Below are 20358 nucleotides of genomic sequence, written 5' to 3'. Positions count from 1 at the left end.
ATGTGTGACCATGTGTGGACATCACTCAAAAATTGCACATCTTCCATTCCCACACATGCACGTACCTCGGTGCATATATGCGAATGATGTTTGAACCTAATCGGACCATTGGCAATAGACCCTAAAGTTAACAGACCATCAAAACCGTCCAAACGGTTATAGTGAATCATCTTGCCACAAAGGCCATGTAATTTTCCAACAGAGGAGGATTAAAAGTTGAGAGATGCTTCGAAACTTTGTTCATATACTTTTGTGATTCTTCTTTATTTGGTGAGCGTATCGTATAACATGTTGGTCTTGCCGGAACTCCATTTAAGCGTGCTAAATGCTCTCGATATTCACTGTACGAGGAGCAGCGTTAGTAAAATCGAACCGAAACATTTAACCAAACATGGGGATGGGAGCAGTTTGAACTGGAATCGGACTAATTGGGGAGGTAAATCGGATTAACCAGTCAAGTTGATTTTTTAAAAAAAAAAATAGGTCAAAAACTCCCAAAAAAATAAATTAAAAAGTAGAAATACTTGGATTAAGTGTACACTATCTTATTAAATATATTTATCTTGAACAAAAAAAATTGAAACAACTTTTTATAAATTAATATTTAAATACTATGATCCTGTACATGAAAATATCTTAAGATATTTTCTGAAGATATTTTTGTCATGTAACATCTTCCAAGAATTAACATAGTCATTCCAAACCTTACATTGTAAAACTTTCTAGTTTCTTTTGTACAAAAATCGCTCACAATAGGAATGAAAGTTTATGCACTTTTTTGCAAATAACAAAAGTAGCTTGATACTATTAAATAAAACAAAAACGCCAAGTAATTAAGACCAGAAATAGAAAGGACCTCTTCCATACCATATCCATATCCATGTATTGTGCATTGATTTTATCAAAAAATAAGAACAAAAGAACAAATAATTTGATCAAAAAATAATTTTATTAAGCAAAATGGAAAACCACATCCTATATTTATCATAAAACATAATTTTATTAAAAAATCATAATTTTATCAAAAAATAATTTTTACTAAGCAAAATGAAAAACCACTTCCCATATTCATCATAAAACATAATTTTATTAAAAAACCATAAGTTTATCAAAAACATAATTCTGTTAAGCAAAATAGAAAAACAGTTCCCATATTTATCAAAAAGCATAATTTTTTATTAAAAAACATAATTTTATTTAAAAGATAATTTTACTAAGCAATATAGAAAAAAGCTTCCCATATTGATAAACAAACATAATTTTACTAAGCAAAATGAATATTTTTTTAGAAAAAATCAATTTATCAAAATGTGAGGATGATTCGAAATTAATATCACCTTTGTAAAACTCTCTCTCTCTCTCTCTGGAATCGAGCTAGATCAGGATCAGCTAGTGACCAACTACCTGACCGATCCCTAGGTAGTCGGCCGATTTTTTAAAAATCGGTTGATCTTTTAAAGACTCTTTGCAAAACATTCCAAAAACCTTGATAAAAAAATAAAAAATAAAAAATAAAAAATAAAAATAAAAAGAAAGAAAAGAAGAAGAAAATAAAAGAGAAGAACCAAACGCATACATGACGATGGTGTAGTGTTTCATTGAACATAAGGCAACCAAAAATTTTACATGCACTTAAAAAAACAAAATGTCTCATTTCCATCATTACAAATATAACTATATCATGCACTTAAAAAAACATAATTAAAAAAAATCGAGCGACATTATCATGCACTTATCAAAAAAAAGAATCAATTTCATCAAAAAAATAATTTTATCAAAAAGAATAAGTTTATTAAGCAAAATAGAAAAACATTTCCCATATTCATCAAAAAAATTTATTATATTAAAAAAATCATTATTCTATTAAAAATAATTTTATTAAGCAAATTAGGAAAACACTTGCCATATTCATCAAAAAATGTAATTTTATTAAAAAATCATAATTTTATTAAAAATAATTTTATTAAGCAAAATAGAAAAACACTTCCCATATTCATCATAAAAAATAATTTTATTAAACAGAATATTTTTTTAAAAAAAAATCAATTTTCCAAAAACCCCATAAATCAAGCAAAATTCGGAGTAAGAAACGACCATGTTTGGATAATCGAACAAATAAACATACATCCATTGCAAAGGCTTCGATCATCTTTCAAACTCACCAGATCTCATCAAAAAATATTCGATATTTTTAATTTAATTGAAAACAGTGCGAAAATTTCAGATCTATGAAATTTTCATGATATGGTGCAACAAAAAAATTCATATAAAAACATTTAACCAATCATAAATAGATATACCTATTTTATTTGAGAGATCAAGCATTTGATTATAAAAATCCACAACTCAATTTAATAAAAAAAAACGACCAATAAATAGATCAAAAATCTTTATTTTTTATCGAATACAGGTTCTTTGAGCAGCAACACCATTTCGAGCCAAAATCAACCCATAATATGTAGTTTTTTGAACAAATTGAAACATAAATATGATTAATAATTTAATTATCTATCAAAACCACTAAATTTCTTCAAAAACCATTTGGTACTTTAGAAATTAGAAATCATTGAAAGAATGGTGAAAATTTTTAAAAACCTAAAAAATCCGCCATTTCGATTCAAGAAACTCTTTTTCTTTTAACTGTTCAATCCAAATTTCTTGTTTTTATAAATTATAGATAGTGATTTACAACAATAAATCACGAAAAAAAGACAAACAAAAAAGGCACGAAAACGGATTAAAAAAAAATGAAAATTTGGATTCAAGAGTGCCTACTGCAAATAACGGCATCAATTTCCAAATAATGGCCGTTATGTACTACTCTACTGTTAGTTACGTTATATAAGACGTTATATAGGCTAACCGGTCTGGTTAGCAAAAACCGATCGGTTTTGCAAAAAAACCACCGGTTCAAGGGCTAACCGGCCGGTTTTTGTACCCAAATTTTTTGGAGCTCACCGGCTACTGAGTAGACCACCAAAACCGACCCTAACCGGAGTTGCCACCCCGCTGGTAGCGATCTAACAGGCTGATTCCGGTTCTAACAGGCCGGTTCTGCGAACTCTGATGAGGAGCTTAGTTCATGGAAATTGTAATCTACTGGTGGTTCTCTCTCTCACACACACATGCGCATATAGAAGATAACTCTGCTAGTTCCACAAGAATGTCTCAATACCAAAAGGAGACCACAGGCACAAAAAGTTCGAACATGGATGCCACTGGTTCTACTCCCAAGACAGACATGGTTCAGAAAAGAATCGCATTTATCACTAAAAGCAGTCCACCACAAATCATTAGTTCTTTGTAGTACAGACAGAACACTAGCTTCTACTATGTTATATTTGTTATGCATCTGCTGAGGCCCTATTTGGGCAGACTATTTAGAAGGAATGACACCATTTCCCCTTACATGCATTTAGACCGGAAAAAAAACTGAAGCTTGGACCACTCCACTATTCATGGGTTCGCCCCTTTTGTGAACCCGTTCATTAAGAAAAACTGAGTTGTCGGGTCATTCAAACAGAGCCAAAATAGAAGTTTTGGAAGGAAATAAACCTGCAAACATCAGTCCGATATTCCATTATTCAAGTTTCAATGAAACAAGTCCATATTGAACTCTTAAGAAGATGATTTACAGTATCATTCAGCATCTAAGAAGTCCAATAAAGCAAGTAAATGCATGGAAACATGAAAGGAAAGAGCATTAACATGTGATTGTTCTAAAAAAATAAATGTTTAAAATACAAAAGGAATGTTTATTTATCAAATTCTCAGTAATAATTTTAATAAAACTGCCCATTTCTCTTTAGGGAAACCACTTCCAGATCGAAACAATATACAGTGCAAGAGGAAAATGTGTTTGACCACTTTCTTTTTCTAGTGTACAAAAATGATACCCTCAATAGTGCAGGCGCATCAACTCTCCATGGTCATTTATTAAGCCCTTCGCTAAGGCCAGGAGGCATTCCAAGGCTCTGAGCAAGATTGCTCATCCTCTCTTTCATGGCCTGAGAGAGAAAAGGTCATCAAAGTTATTACAATAGAAGAACAACAAAAAAGGGGAACAAAGAAGCTCCCCAACTTCGAGCTTCAAAAGGAACAAGAGTTCTGGACTCATAAGAGAACCGAACTCACCTGAACGCTCTTTTGGTGTGCATCCTTGTATGCCTCCGTTACCAAGAGCGAGAGTTTCTACATTAATAGGGAAAACAATATGAATAAACATACAGAAAAAAGAAAAGAAAATGGTTATCTCTAAGGAAATCAATTTTCCCCTGGGACCAAGAGGTGCCGGCTGTTCCACTGTCCTAATGTAAGCAAACCATATGAAATACAACAGGCCCAACCGCCCAAGGTTGGGCTACAATGCTTAACAGATCTTGCCTTGTTTCTAGACTCCACAATTACCCACCAAAAAAAAACTATAGGCTCTGAAAGTATCAAATCAACCCCAAATCTATGCATGCTGCAAGGCTTTGCGTTCACACATGCACAATATTCCTGAGAATGTCTATATACATAAGGGTATTTAGGGTTCAATGCCCTTAATACCCAAATATCAAAACGGGTTACTCACTGCTTTGGATGTACAACGAGAAGTATTCAGCTGAAGAGGCCAGAGCAAAATAATCTGAAGACAGCCACCAACCACTGTTTTCCAAATCACACTTTGACTAAGGCAAGACGTCAAATTTGCAAAGTTCAGCAAATCATCTTTCAAAAACCGAGAAGTTTAATAGTTCTCCCATATTTACCATGAAAGGAATCATATAAAACTAGATTAGAGTTCAATATTTTCCCATGTTTACAATGGATTCAATATATAAATATATGTTAGACAAATTTCCTGTTCCTTTATTATTTTTTCTTTTGTAAGTACAGGTTTGGTATGTTGTGCTGGAGAAGAGATCAGAAGGTTCACATGGACAGATTTAAAAACCAGATTGGATTATCTTTTGTGGAAGAAGCTGCAAAGCAGACCCCGGAATTGCTATGGTCAATTAGAAAAAAAAAAATAGAGAGAGAAGAGGGGTTCATTGTGAACCATCTCCAATGCCCTCTCTAAGATTTTAACACCCAACATTTACATTCCATCCATTTCCATTAAAAAAAATTAAAGAGAGAAAGGGTTTGTAAAAGACCCCATCATAAATTTTTAAGAGATGTTTTGAGATTTGGGTATTTAGGGTTTTAACACACGAAAAATTTAGATAACCTTCTATAACAAAATGTGACAACAATTCATAACTGGTATATGATAGACTGGATTGGCACGTTTCCAGCAAATCCGATCCTGTTTTTAAAAACATTGTTTTATTCTTTTATCAGAAAATAGAAGGGTCAGATTACACTGTAGGGATCCAGACTTTTCATAGAAACAAGGTTCATCAGACTTCAAAATCCAAGAAAAAAACATATGAATGATCTTATGCAAATATATTTTCTAGTCCAAAGTAGGCAATGATCGAGAGACCAATGAAAAGAACAAAAAAAGACCACCGGAAACATTGAACAAAGTGACTTACTTCTGGTCCCAACTCCATTGCAGCCTCAGTAATTTCAGTGCGAACAGGTTGTTGGTTTCCAGAAAGTGTTACCTGGAACATCTAGAATCTTGTCAATCACACTATGAAGTAAAACTTGCATATTATACTAACTTGAGCATATTATAAGAGGAAAGGAATATCATATTATTGCACATTTTTGTATTTTATAATTATAAAATATTAGTATCACAATGCCTTTTTCTATTGAGATCATCTAGCAAGTTGTATCTCATCATGTCCAACAAAGCATTCTTCAAAAGGGTAATATCTGAAATATTTTATGTTGTTGATGGAAGGCCAACTTCAATCTCAGGCATGTTCGAATGGTGGCATAGCTGCTCCCATGGCCATATGTTTAATCTTAGGCATGTGCGAATGGTGGCATAGCTGCTCCCATGGTCATATGTTTAATAAATTTATTCTTGTTACTCCCAAGTAGGATATCTTGAGACCCACTTCAATTTGAAGGACAAGGATGACGGCATCCCTGACCACTTCAGAAATTCTTCCAAGCCTCTGACTGCAGAGAAAACCAACTACTAATAAAGGTCTTTTATGCAATGATCCTCGCGTAATGCAGGCAGGCTTCACAAATGTTGCAGGCAAGCACTCTTTCAGAAGAAACAGCACAAACTCGTTTCGTAGAGGCATAGAAATGAACAAATCGATGTAGATGATAGAACTCCAGACTTCATCTGAGTACCCAATTGCGACACTTCCACCACTTCAAGCCCCAAATTCCTGTATTCAGTGTCTAATTCTAAACTCAAAAGAACTACCGTTACTGCTATAAATACAAGATTCTACAACTACTAAATGGATATCAAGAAAGTTTCCCCTTCGTATATTACCTGATATGTAACTCATAAAATGGGAGAGAAATAAACAGTTGTTGGCCATTGATAAATTTGTATTTGTAGCACCAGCATCCATAGACTAGAATAATGCCTAGCAATGTATGTATACAACGTGGAGTCCATTTCAATTAATTAACTCTACATATCTGAATGGACATGAAGATAGTTGAATATCTGCCACACAATAGGTAAGGAGTATTATGACATTATAGGGAAGCATACCTTGATCAGTTCACCTTCACAATAACCATCAAACTCAGCTCTGCATGCCACAAAAAACTCCAGAAGTCAACGTTATTGCAATATAAACCTATAAAAATCTACGTTTGGGGAAAAGTAAACAACATAGGTTCTGGAACATACGCAGCAAGTTCTTTTTGAACACGCACTGCCTCAACTTGGACAACCATCTGAGCCTTCTTTACAGTCTCATACAGACCTTGCATATTTCCAAACAGCCCTGCCTAAAATACAAATGCAGTGATTACATCTACCATGCAAGTCCAAGAACAAACAAAACTCCAACCCAAAAAGCTAACTAAAGCTTATTTGTCAAACAATTTGAATTATTGGAAATGAATTCTGCAGATTCAGACTCAACTGTATAGAACATCATGAACCAAGGATACAAAATTTAGCTTGGTGACAGAAGATGTAATGAGATCAACACACCATGGAAAAGATATTTTAACATTATAAGGGACAGTATACAATCAGAAAAATACTATAGGGCACAATTTCCATGCTTGGTATATGGGTATATGACCAAAAGTAATTTTGTAGAACTAAGGCAGTGTGGATAGACGGAAATGAACAAAAAATCCACAACACAACCCACCATGTTGGCCATCAATCCTCGTGGTTCATACATATAGAACATGAAGACAACACAGACTACATGCAAAAATATGAAGGAAGTACTCAAAAAGTTGTTATCATGCAAGTAGGTGAACTAAGATATCATCATCATCATCCAAGCCTTATCCTAATTATATGGGGTTGGGCTACATGAATCTTGTTCCTCCATTCTTCTCTATCAAAAGTCATACCCTCAGTAAGATCAAAAGTCACCATATCTTTTCAAATAAGCAATAAAATGAGCTCACAAAGCCATCTGCACAGCAAACAAATAATAAGCACATAAATGAAGGAATTACTCTTATGAAGAAGAAAGAAAGACTTCGTAACATACTTAACAATTTATGTAAAGAAGACAAAGAGTGCAGTGTCGATCTAGAATATAACCGATTAAGAGGGCAACTTGGTTCAAATGGAAGGCTCTAAAAGGGCAAGAGGAAGGCCCGACAGGAAATGGATGGAGGTAGTGAGAAGAGATATAGTGACCTATGGTCTAATTGAGGGTACGGCCCTTGATAGAGCAAAATGTTAGAACATGATTTGTGTAGTCAACGCCAAAATAGTTGGGATAAGGCTTAGATGATGATGATGTAACGACGACAGAGTAATGTACATTAAACAGAATTTCTAGATTCTTCACACTCCCCTTCGGTATGCAGAGTCAATATTAGCACATCTTAGCTTGCACATGTACAAGTGGCGCTTATCATGACCCAATGCTTTAGCTAAAATATCCTATTGTATTGATATTTTAAACTTTTATTTACTGGAAGCTCCCGAATTCTATAACCATGTATGTAATAATCCTAAAATTTCAAAAAAAAAAACTTTTAATAAGTGATGGTCCATATAATGGTCCTTAGGGGCCATCACTACTTTCAAAAGCTTTTGATTTAAGTTTTTTTGCTGCCCTGCCACGTCCTTTAGTGGACGCGGGCTTTAAACGTTCAGGTGTAATATAATTGTTACACCTCATGTATAAAGTGTAACTTAATAAAATAAAATAATAATGTGTTTTAAGAATTTAAATAGGAGATGCGAGGACTCCCACCCTAGAAAATTCTTGAGATCTTTATCTCTCTAGTCGAAACGCAGTGAGCTCTTTCTCTCTTTAGCCGAATTTTTATCGGAAGCTCCCTCTCAAATATTTTAGGTAAGTGACTTCATTATCTTAAAAAATAATCCGTTCTTTTTAAAAATAAAATGAAATAATTACTTCTGCTTATTATCATGAATTTTAGGCGCGATAAATTTTATGCGCAAGCGACCTCATTATTTTGAAAAATAATCTTTTTAATAAAATTGTGATATTTTATCTATGTTAGAAATTTTAAATGCTGTAAATTCTTAGAAATAAATTTATTTATTTTTCTTGTCTATTGTTAGAAAATTTTAAATGTTGTAAAATTATTAGAAATAAATGTAATATTTCTGCTTTTACTAAAATTGTGATATTTCTTTCTACTATTTTTGAATATTTAGACAGTGTAAATTTCATGTGCAAATGACTACCTTATTATTTGAAAACTGATATTTTTGCATTTGATTATAGCATTGTCTGTGAAGTGTTTATTTGCGAATTGACATCCCATAAATTGTGATAATTCTGTATTCTTGAATTTCTATAAGAGTTTTTCTATACATATTAGATTGGCAATTATGCTAGAATGTCTTTACGAACTGCTACCTTTCTTCATTTGAGCCGAAAATATTTGACTAGTTATTTTTGAAATGTTATTGAAAGTGATTGTTATGAATGGTTTCAGTGACATTCATATTAATAATTTCAGTGATATGTTGAGTACATGATATTGCTGCTTTCGAATGTTTAAAGAGATTTAGAAATACTTTTAAGTATACAAGTGGACTCATCCGGTTTGCCGGTGAGGTATAAGTGGACCTATCCGGTACGCCGGTAAGGATTAAGTGAACTCATCCAGTACGCCGGTGAGGTATAAGTGGACCTATCTGGGATACCGATAGGGATTAAGTGGACCCATCAGGACGCTGATGGGGTATACAGGTGAGCTACTTGGGACGCCAGTAGGGTAATTTTGAATTATGCATTGCCGTTAAAATGTTATATGCATTTCAATTATTCGTATTATACTTAATTATGCATTTTTTAAAGTGAAACTGTTAATGCATTTCTGTTAATAGATCTCCTTTTTGAAAATATTGATATCTTTCAATCATGATTATTTTTAGGATTATGATGACCACTTACTGAGTGGCCAAACTCATCAAACTATGGTAAACATTTTTTTCAAGATAACTGCGGTTTCATTTTGAGTGCTCGTCAGGATCAACTTTGGAAGATATTATAGTTGTGCTTAAACTTTCTTTTGTTACTTTGTAACAATTCGCCACTGTAAATTTGTCCTATCAAGAGATGTATATATGTTTTGACTGTCACATATCAGGAATATCAGTATTGTAAATTCTTGGGGCGTGACAATTATGGTATCAGAGCAATAGGTTTAGGATTCTTAAGAAATTTAAAAAGAATGTACTTAAAATTACATTTATTGCGTGTACAAACCGGGACGAAGTCAAGATCCAAAATAGTTGAAGCTAATATGGAAGGAATTCACAAAGCCTTGGAATATATGGTTGCTCTAATGCAACATCAGATGGAAAACAACAATTCACCCAGGCAGTAAGTTACGGGAAATGGTGGGAGTAATATCGAACAATTTAAGAAATTGAACCCACCTTCTTTTAAGGGTGTTGTAAACCCACTAGAAGCCGAGGGATGGATTATGCAATTGAAGAAAATATTCGAGGTAATGGAATGTCCTGATGATAGGAAGGTGGCCTTGGCAGTTTTTATGTTAAAAGGAGAAGCACAACACTGGTGGCGAATGGCAAAAGGAGTATTGGTCAAAGAAAATAAACCCTTGACTTGGGAAGTATTTCTAGAGGCATTTAATGAAAAGTATTTCCCAAATTTATTCGAGACCAAAAAGAAATGGAATTTTTGGAATTAATCCAAGGAAACCGGATAGTAGCACAGTACGAGACCAAGTTTACCGAATTGGCCAGGTTTGCACCACATATGATTAATAATGAGGCAAGAAATGTGCAAAAATTTGAAAGGGGTCTCAGACCAGCTATTAGAAGCAGAATATCAGTCTTAAAATTGAGAACTTATGCTGAAATAGTGGATCGAGCCCAAATTGTTGAAAAAGATTTCGAAGATTACCAAAAGATGAAAAATCAGAAAAGTCAGGTTAGACCCACACCATCTAATCGACAACAGTTTGAAAGGCAAACAAGAAGCCAAGGCCCTTGCCACTTCAAAGCCCAATAGAACCATGTAAAAAATGTGGGAAAAAGCATGGGTCGAGCCCTTGTTATTGGAATACTGGAGCCTGTTTTAAATGTAGAAAATGGGGGCACCAGATTAGAGAATGTCCTAGCTTACAGATGCAACAGCTTTCAAAGCAGGGAGAGATAGCTCAAAAGCCTCAGATGAAGGGAAGAATATTTGCAATCACCCAGCAAGACGCTCAGGCCTCAAAATCAGTGACTATCTTCCAAAAAGTAGCTCATGTTTTGATTGATCCTGGATCTACTCATTCATTTGTGTCACCACACTTTGCATGCCATTTAAAGGTCGAACCAGAACAATTAGAATACATTCTAGAGATAGCCACACCGATGGGAAATTTAAGTGACACCAATATAGTATACAAATCCTGTGTAATAAAGATAGAAGAAAAAGAACTGTTGGTTGATTTAATACTTCTAAAAATTCAAGATTGATGTAATCTTAGGCATGGATTGGCTTTCTGCATACCATGCAAGTATTGATTGTTACAAGAAAATGGTTACCTTTAGTATTCCGAATCAACCAGTATTTTGCTTCAATGGTATTAAAGAAGACTCCCCATCATATTTAATCTCCTGTTATTCGAGCTAATCGCCTCCTTCAAAAAGGGTGTCAAGGCTTTCTTGCATATATCAAAGAAGATAGGAAGGAAGAGATAAATTTGGATACCACTTCGATTATCCAAGAATTTCACCACGTTTTCCCTGAAAAATTGCTAGGATTACCACCTGACAGGGAAATTGAATTGTCTATTGAATTATTGTCAGGGGTAGCCCCAATTTCTAAGGCACCTTATAGAATGGTACCTGCAAAACGTAAGGAACTTAAACAACAATTGAAAGAGTTATTAGATAAAGGTTTTATCAGGCCCAGCGTGTCACCTTGATGTGCTCCGATATTGTTTGTTAAAAAGAAAGATGGGACCATGAGATTGTGTATCGATTATAGACAGTTGAACCAAGTGACAGTGAAAAATAAGTATCCATTACTTAGAATTGATGATTTATTTGATCAATTACAAGAATCACAAGTTTTTCAAAAATTGATCTTAGATCTGGATACCATCAGCTTAAGATTAAAAGTGAAGATGTTCCCAAGACAGCTTTCAGATTAAGGTATGGCCATTATGAATTTTTAGTCATGCCTTTTGGATTAACCAATGCACCGGCTGCATTTATGGATTTGATGAATCGGATCTTTAAGCCCTTTTTGGATAAATTTATTGTGGTATTCATCGATGATATTTTAATTTATTCCAAGAATCAAAAGGAACATGAGCAGCATGTAAGAATGGTATTGCAAATATTACGAGAAAAGAAATTATATGCCAAACTTAGTAAATGTGAATTTTAACTTGAACAAGTGATATTTTTAGGACATGTCATATCAAAAGAAGGTCTATCAATTGATCCTTCAAAGGTTAAAGCCATTGTTAATTGGAAACAACCAAGTAATGTGACTGAATTTCGAAGCTTTTTGGGATTGGCAAGTTATTACAAAAAATTTGTAGAAGGATTTTCTTGAATCCCAACCCTAATGACTCAATTGACACAGAAAAATGTCAAATTTGAGTGGACAAGTGAATGTGAGGAGAGTTTTCAAGAACTAAAAGTTCAAGTAATTTCAGCACCTATTTTAACTATTCCTGAGGGGAGTGGGGGATTTGTGATTTATAGTGATGCTTCTCATAAAGGCTTGGGCTGTGTATTAATGCAATATGGGAAGGTAGTGGCATATGCATCCAGACAGTTGAAAGAATATGAGAAAAGATATCCAATTCATGACTTGGAGCTGGCTGGAATAGTATTCGCTTTGAAAATGTTGAGGCATTATCTATATGGTGAGCAATTCGAAATATACACGGATCATAAGAGCTTGAAATACCTCTTCTCTCAGAAGGATTTAAATATGCGGCCGATAAGATGGATGGATTTCTTAAAAGATTATAATTGTACAATCCATTATCATTCAGGAAAAGCTAACGTTGTGGCCGACGCTCTAAGTAGAAAATATACGGAAGTCTTAACTCATCTAATGATCCAAGAAATGAGATTGTTAGAGGAAATAGTGGATTGGCATCCGACTCAGTCCATTAATGGTGTTATAAGTATGATTGCCAACATTAAGGCAGAATCCCAATTAATCCAACAGATTCGATCGGCACAAAAGAAAAACCCTAAACTTATAACAATTGTAGAAGAGGTGAAGCTAGAAAAGAGAGAAGAATTCTCTATATGTAGTGAAGATTTGTTAAGATTCAAAGGTCAGGTTTGGGTCCCGAATGATAAGAGTGTGAAGAAAGCTATCTTGGAAGAAGCACATCACTCTCGTTATACGATACATCCCGAAAGCATTAAAATGTATCAAGACCTGAAGAAAACCTTTTGGTGGAATAATATGAAAAAAGAGGTAGCACTATTTGTGTCTAAGTGCCTAATATGCCAGCAAGTAAAAGTTGAGCATCAAAGGCCTACTGGGTTGTTGCAACCTTTACCCGTGCCAGAGTGGAAGTGGAAGCACATCTCTATGAATTTTGTCTCTGGCTTGCCTAAAACAAATTCAGGACATGATAGCATTTGGGTCATTGTGGACCGGCTGACCAAAGCTGCCCATTTTCTGTCGATTCGCACGACATACACTTTGGATCGACTGACCCAGTTGTACATTAAGGAAATAGTACGGTTGCATACAGTTCCGGTATAGTACGGTTGCATACAGTTCCGGTCAATATTGTATCAGACATGGATACTCGATTTACTTCTAAATTTTGGGCTAGGCTACAGTCAGTCATGGGGACGAGACTCACCTTTAACACTGCCTTTCACCCCCAAACTGATGGACAATCGGAGAGGACCATCCAAACCTTGGAAGATATGTTGAGGGCCCGTGTCATTGACTTTACAGGAAGCTGGAATGACCATTTACCCCTGATTGAGTTTGCTTATAATAATAGCTTCCAAGCCAGTATTCAGATGGCACCATACGAAGCCCTGTATGGAAGGAAATACAGGTCACCCATCTGTTAGGATGAAGTTGGTGAAAGAAAGCTTTTGGGGCCAGAAATTGTCCAAGTAACCACAGATCAGATAGCATTAATTCGAGAAACGCTCAGGACAGCTCAAAGTCAGCAAAAGAGTTATGCCGATAACCGAATGAGAGATCTTGAATTTCAGGAAGGTGATCGAGTTTTCCTAAAGATCTTACTAATAAAAGGCATTATGAGATTCGACAAGAAAGGAAAGTTGAGCCCACGTTACATCGGACTATTTGAAATCCTGGAAAAAATCGGAGGTGTCTCTTATAGATTTGCCTTACCACCCGAATTGATAAACGTCCATAATGTCTTCCATGTATCATCACTATGAAAATATCAGCCCGACCCATCCCACATCTTGAAATATGAACCTTTACCGATCAGGATTGACCTATCCTTCATTGAGAAGCCAATTTTGATACTGGATAAAAGGGTACAAGTGTTGCGCAACAAGGAGATTCCTTTGGTCCGTATATTATGGCAGTACCATTCAAGAGAGGAGTCGACTTGGGAACGAGAAGACGATATCAGAGAAAAATATCCCTATCTTTTTCAGTAATCAGGTACACAAATTTAAAGGATTAAATTTCTTTAAGGGGGGAAGAATGTAATAATCCTAAAATTTCAAAAAAAAAAAAAAAAAAGAAACTTTTAATAAGTGATGGTCCATATGATGGTCCTTAGGGACCATCACTACTTTCAAAAGCTTTTGGTTTAAGTTTTTTTGCTGGACGTGGGCTTTAAACGTTCAGGTGTAATATAATTGTTACACCTCATGTATGAGGTGTAACTTAATAAAATAAAATAATAAGGTGCCTTAAGAATTTAAATAAGAGAGGCGAGGACTCCCACCCTAGAAAATTTTTGAGATCTTTCTCTCTCTAGTCGAAACGCAGTGAGCTCTTTCTCTTTTTAGCCGAATTTTTATCGGAAGCTCCCTCTCAAATATTTTAGGTAAGTGACTTCATTATCTTGAAAAATAATCCGTTCTTTTTAAAAATAAAATGAAATAATTACTTTTGCTTATTATCATGAATTTTAGGCGCGATAAATTTATGCGCAAGCGACCTCATTATTTTGAAAAATAATCTTTTTAATAAAATTGTGATATTTTATCTATGTTAGAAATTTTAAATGCTGTAAATTCTTAGAAATAAATTTATTTATTTTTCTTGTCTATTGTTAGAAAATTTTAGATACTGTAAAATTATTAGAAATAAATGTGATATTTTTGCTTTTAGTAAAATTGTGAGATTTCTTTCTACTATTTTTGAATATTTAGACAGTGTAAATTTCATGTGCAAATGACTGCCTTATTATTTGAAAACTGATATTTTTGCATTTGATTATAGCATTGTCTGTGAAGTGTTTATTTGCGAATTGACATCCCATAAATTGTGATAATTCTGTATTCTTGAATTTCTATAAGAGTTTTTCTATACATATTAGATTGGCAATTATGCTAGAATGTCTTTACGAACTGCTACCTTTCTTCATTTGAGCCGAAAATATTTGACTGGTTATTTTTGAAATGTTATTGAAAGTGATTGTTATGAATGGTTTCAGTGAAATTCATATTAACAATTTCAGTGATATGTTGAGTACATGATATTGCTGCTTTCGAATGTTTAAAGAGATTTAGAAATACTTTAAATATGCAAGTGGACTCATCCGGTTCGCCGGTGAGGTATAAGTGGACCTATCCGGTACACCGGTAGGGATTAAGTGGCTCCTCCGGTACGCCGGTGAGGTATAAGTGAACCCGCAGGGATTAAGTGGACCTATCTAGGATGCCGATAGGGATTAAGTGGACCCATCAGGACGCTGATGGGGTATATAGGTGACCTACTTGGGACGCCAGTAGGGTAATTTGTGAACTCTTTTTAATTATGCACTGCCGTTAAAATGTTATATGCATTTCAATTATTCGGATTATACTTAATTATGCATTTTTTAAAGTGAAACTGTTAATGCATTTCTGTTAATAGATCTCCTTTTTGAAAATATTGATATCTTTCAATCATGATTATTTTTAGGATTATGATGACCACTTACTGAGTGGCCAAACTCATCAAACTATGGTAAACATTGTTTTCAAGATAACTGCGGTTTCATTTTGAGTGCTCGTCAAGATCAACTTTGGAAGATATTATAGTTGTGCTTAAACTTTCTTTTGTTACTTTGTAACAATTCGCCACTGTAAACTTGTCCTATCAATTGATGTATATATGTTTTGACTGTCACATCTCAGGAATATCAGTATTGTAAATTCTTGGGGCGTGATCATGTACAACTATACGCTTGGTGCACTTATCTTCCAACTATTTACAGTCGGCTACATAAATCCTGGTCCAATATTCTTATCTATCAAGGGCCATACCCTATGAGTCCCCATATCTTTTTTCACTACTACCAACCTTGTCTTTTGGGCCTACCCCTTACCCTTTTTCAGCCTTCTTCGTGAAACAACTCGTACATCCTAACAGGTAATGTACTGGATCTGCACTGCACATGGCCAACCCATCTAAGTGTACTATCTCTCAACTTATCGTCTATTGGAGCCACATCTAAGTTTTCCCAAATGTATTCATTTTGAATTCTATCCCTTCTTGTCTTTCCACTCATCTATCTAAACATCCTCATCTCAATTACACTCATCCTATAGGTATGTTGTTTCTTGACCGCCCAACACTCTGCCCCATAGAGCAAAGCTAGTCTCACAGTTGTCCTACACAACCTCCTCTTCAACATCATTAGTATGCGCGATCACATAACACTCCAGTTGCACATCTCCACTTCCCCTAGCCACTTCTAATTCTATGTGCGACATCTTCCTCAATCTCTCAATTTTCCTGGATTATCGATAATATGATTCGCAATTTAGTTGTCATAAAACAAGATCACAGATTGCGTACCACCAAAATAGAGGTCCATACTGATATGGATGTCGTGCCATCGCTCTCTGCTTCAAAGATTGAACAAGTTCTAATGATTGTATTTAAGTCTTCTCACTAAAACAGCTATTTCCTTGTGAACAAGACACACACAATAATAGAGTTCTGAGGATGTCCAATCATTCTGATCATTGGACATCCTCAGCTATCTTCACAATATAGGCAATGATCTATGACCTTGAATCAATTGAAAGAGATGTGCCTTTCCCAGGACTTCCCCCATTCGACTATAAGATTCTATGAACAGCATCAAATTATTATGTTATTCATGCAAGAATAGCCTGACAAGCCCACATGCAAGAATAGGCGAACAAGGCCATGAAGAAGACAATGTCCAGCAGTTAATTAAAACCCGCTTTCAACTTGCACAAGCTCGCCAACTCAACTTGACTGGACCACTTGCAAAGTTCTGTAACTAAAAAACTCAGATGCACCTGAGTTTTGTGTGTATATATATAGTATGTCCTTATGCGTTTTTTGGTCATATAAATGGTAGGTAGTGAAGTATTCGGTGTGCATTTTTTACTTGATCACCAACTGGGTTGAAATCCCCCATAGATGCTTATGTTTTTTTCCCTCTTTTTGACTTCTTACAAAATTGGAAAAACTGGCCTGAGGTTTTGCTAGTTAATTGCTTAACTTTGAAAGTCCACTCAGTTTTGGCAATAACCGAATCAATCGAGTTTTTCAGGTTTTTGAACATTGGTGTCAGTCTAGTGATGGTTACATTCCAGACTAGATGTCAATATAATGAGGGAAAGGTTTATGGTTATTGTTTAGAACTAAATTGGTAATAAAAAAAGAACTGAGGTATTAGGTCACATATGTCGATCAAAAGTGGAAGCTATTATGCCATGTTGGGACCACCAAGAAGTTAAACAGCTATCAAGAGTATTGTCTCCAGACAAAGTACAATATATTTTTCATATAATGCCTTTAACGATGGATGAGAGTAGAATACCTTTTTAGCTGTTTCGTCAGTGTTCTCATTATTCTCCTTTTTTCCTCCAAATAGACCATTCACCCTCAAGGATCTCCTGCAATGAAAGGTTCTGCTTCGAGGCCAATATACAAAGTGCGGACCACTAGTGCTCGTACTTAATCCATTACCTTATAAATAAACAACATATACCTCATAAATAAACAACATACAAGCACGTCAAGTTTAAACTTGCAGATTAGCATATACATGGTATCAAACAGAGCATTATTCTTCATCATCTTTTCTTGAAAGAAAATATTGTTCTTAAACTCAACCAAGTATGTGAATCAAGAGGAAAAGGGAACCCAACGTTGTACTGAACCTCAGCCCATGTGTAAATAGGAATAAGCAGAAACAATACAAAGCACAACCAGCTACCATCTGTCCCCTTATTTCGAAGACAGGATTTGTGGAAATTGTCTTGCCAACTCTTGTTTAATTTAACCTACCCAAAAAAGACTCCTTTTTACTTTCTCCCAACCCATGCCCATGTAATCATAAACCAAAAAAGAGAGAACATATTGAATTTTTCAAACAACATAAAATTCACGTGCCAAAGCCAAGCCATAATGCAATCTGGTGCTTCAATTGCTTTATAAGGAACCCATTTAAAAAGGAACCAATCCACTTTTAGTTACTTAACTTTTGTTAGTTAGATACCATTCAACAATTTTGAATCAGCCATAAAAAATCACATTTCACATCAATAAAGTGCCTCGTGAAGATGGATATCTCCTAGATAAGAGAGCACAATAACATGACAAGGTCCTATAGCTAAAGCATAGTAAGGAATCATGACAATTTCATGGGTTTGCTTAATCTTGTCTCAAAATTCAAGTACCAGATAATGTTCAGAGATATGACCATTCAAACATCATAGTCTCAAATAAATCCCCTATCTTTCAATTTCTTCAAGTCATGTTCTCTAAATCCTAAAAGCCCTTTCAACAGGTTTACTCAAAGTATTTCGGAGCTCTAAGACATGCTTGAATACCTCAACAAAAAGACAGTCAATTATAATGAATCCCCCAAATCTCCAATAACTTTGAAATCAAACAAATTTCATTTCACAGAAGCTGCATTGGCTAATTGGAAAAATTCCCAGTCCAAATGCGTGTTACTCTCAAGGGAATCATTTGATAATAACCCAGTGAAACTAGGGCTTAAAAATCGAATTTCTTTCAATGATTCGCAACAAATTTAAGTAATACACTTGGAAGCAATAGCAATGCCCCACTCCAATTCACAGAAAAAGAAAAAACGTAAGGCATTTGATACATAGAACCAGCAATTAAAGCAAAAGGGAGAAATGAACATCAAAACCCAAACTTGACCAAGAATTCCTAAATTTTGCAGATGATAGAAGCCATGACAAGTGAGAGAGCTAAGGCTAAGGCTAAGGCGTTTGAAATCAGTATGGTAAAAATGAAGAGAAATGCCACTTTGCTTACCTAGAGAGAATGGAGAAGAAAACGGATTCCCCCTCTCCTTTGAGCGTTGCAGGTGAGCGAGCTGGCTAGTTACGGCACTCATTGACGCCATTTACGAGCTTCTTAGAGAGAGAAAGGATATGACACGAGAGAAACAAGCCGACAAAAAGACGTCTTCGGGGATAAATAGAGCGCAATTTTATTTGATAATGGAGATCCATGAATGGAAGGAGCGCACAAACTAACACGTGCCGCATATGAGAGAGACACGAAATTGTGTCGTTCCAATGACTTATGGGAGATTTGCTAGTAAAATACCCGAGTCTTAATGCAAAAAATTAGTTAGGGAAAATTTAAAAAAACAAAAACAAAAAGAACAAAAAAAAAAAAAAAATCCAATACCATATTACTTCCTATGGAACTTATCCCATCTAATTTTTTCCCAAACTTTTTTCCCACATGCCCTAAAGAAAAAAGTTCTTTTTTTTTAAGACAGAAATACCTTTTCAGTACAATTGGCCAAATTTGATGTTGACTTTTCAGTACAATTGGCCAAATTTGATGTTGACTTTTGGAGCCAGTAGCACATATGCCGGAGGGTACAATCACATTACTGGAGTGCACAAGTGCCGGACCGCCTTTTACATAATGCTGAAAACCTTAAATCCAATAACATCTACTGTCAAACCGCCTTTTACATAAATGCTGAAAACCTGAAATCTAGTAACATCTACTGCCGGACCGTCCTTTGCAATTGTCGAACCGCATTTTACATGATGCCGGAACCCTATTGCTGGACCGCACTTTACCCATCGCCTTTTACATAGTGTTGGAAACCTGGAATCCAATAACCGTCGGACCACCATTTGCAATTGTCGGACTGCACTCTATACAATGCTGGAGCCCTACTGTCGGACCACACCTTACACAGTGGAGGAGCCTTACTACTGGATCGAACTTATACAGTGTCGGAGCCCCTATTTTGGTGGGATAGAGGAGAGAGAGGCATAGGTAAAATAAAAATAGGGGATTGTAGTTTAGGCTTTATTTATTTATTTATTAGGGTATTTGCATAAAATGTGTAGTTTGGAGAAAAAAATGAAAAAAAAATTAGGTTGAAGTAAGCTGTATGAAAAGTGTAGTCTTGGGGTTTTTTTTTTTTTTTAATTTTCCCAAAATAGTTGCAGTATATCCAAACTTGTTTCATCTCCCACCATATGGTCCTCTCTCTCTCTCCCTCTCTCTATCTAAATTTTTTACATATATGAGATATCTTGTTTATTTTTATTTAATTTAATTATATTTTTAGTATTTTTGTACAAATGTGTTATGGTCAAAAATATGAACATCTTAATCATATATA

The 20358-nt window shown here is 35.0% G+C and overlaps 1 protein-coding gene across 7 annotated transcripts; it reads right to left on the bottom strand.

The window, feature by feature from the left end:
- Nucleotides 1–3242: 3242 nt before the first annotated feature.
- On the bottom strand, nucleotides 3243–19151 carry LOC18435269 (nucleoid-associated protein At4g30620, chloroplastic). Of its 7 annotated transcripts, none has more exons than XR_016045702.1 (9): nucleotides 19017–19151; nucleotides 17545–17693; nucleotides 6767–6867; nucleotides 6626–6665; nucleotides 6398–6494; nucleotides 5526–6287; nucleotides 4135–4191; nucleotides 3897–4007; nucleotides 3243–3555 (listed from the first exon to the last, which is right to left on the bottom strand). XR_016045702.1 is itself a non-coding variant. In XM_088853502.1 (8 exons), the coding sequence occupies exons 1-7, from the start codon at nucleotides 19105–19107 to the stop codon at nucleotides 3930–3932; spliced, it is 597 nt and encodes a 198-aa protein (XP_088709628.1). In that variant the 5' UTR covers nucleotides 19108–19151; the 3' UTR covers nucleotides 3243–3555; nucleotides 3897–3929. The 7 variants fall into 7 exon arrangements, 4 of the variants coding, with proteins under 4 accessions (XP_088709628.1, XP_006845379.1, XP_088709630.1 ...); XR_016045704.1 differs by having other exon boundaries at nucleotides 5526–5606; XR_016045703.1 differs by having other exon boundaries at nucleotides 5526–5597.
- Nucleotides 19152–20358: the final 1207 nt, after the last annotated feature.

Source organism: Amborella trichopoda, chromosome 12 (genome assembly GCF_054954075.1).
Source record: "Amborella trichopoda isolate Santa Cruz 75 chromosome 12, AtrichopodaSantaCruz75HAP2 v2.0, whole genome shotgun sequence".
Lineage (NCBI taxonomy): Eukaryota > Viridiplantae > Streptophyta > Magnoliopsida > Amborellales > Amborellaceae > Amborella > Amborella trichopoda.
Note: the sequence above shows the minus strand (reverse complement) of the source record. Positions and strands in the feature narration are given on the sequence as shown.

Bases quoted from the DNA above. Each gene is read 5' to 3' on its own strand.
- LOC18435269 (XM_088853502.1), bottom strand. From the start codon at position 19,107: ATGGCGTCAATGAGTGCCGTAACTAGCCAGCTCGCTCACCTGCAACGC. The intron at 6,666-6,766 runs GTATGTTCCAGA...TGTGGCATGCAG, and splicing joins GTTCAAAAAGAACTTGCTGC to AGCTGAGTTTGATGGTTATT. The intron at 5,607-6,625 runs GTATGCTTCCCT...ACAAGATTCTAG, and splicing joins GTGAAGGTGAACTGATCAAG to ATGTTCCAGGTAACACTTTC.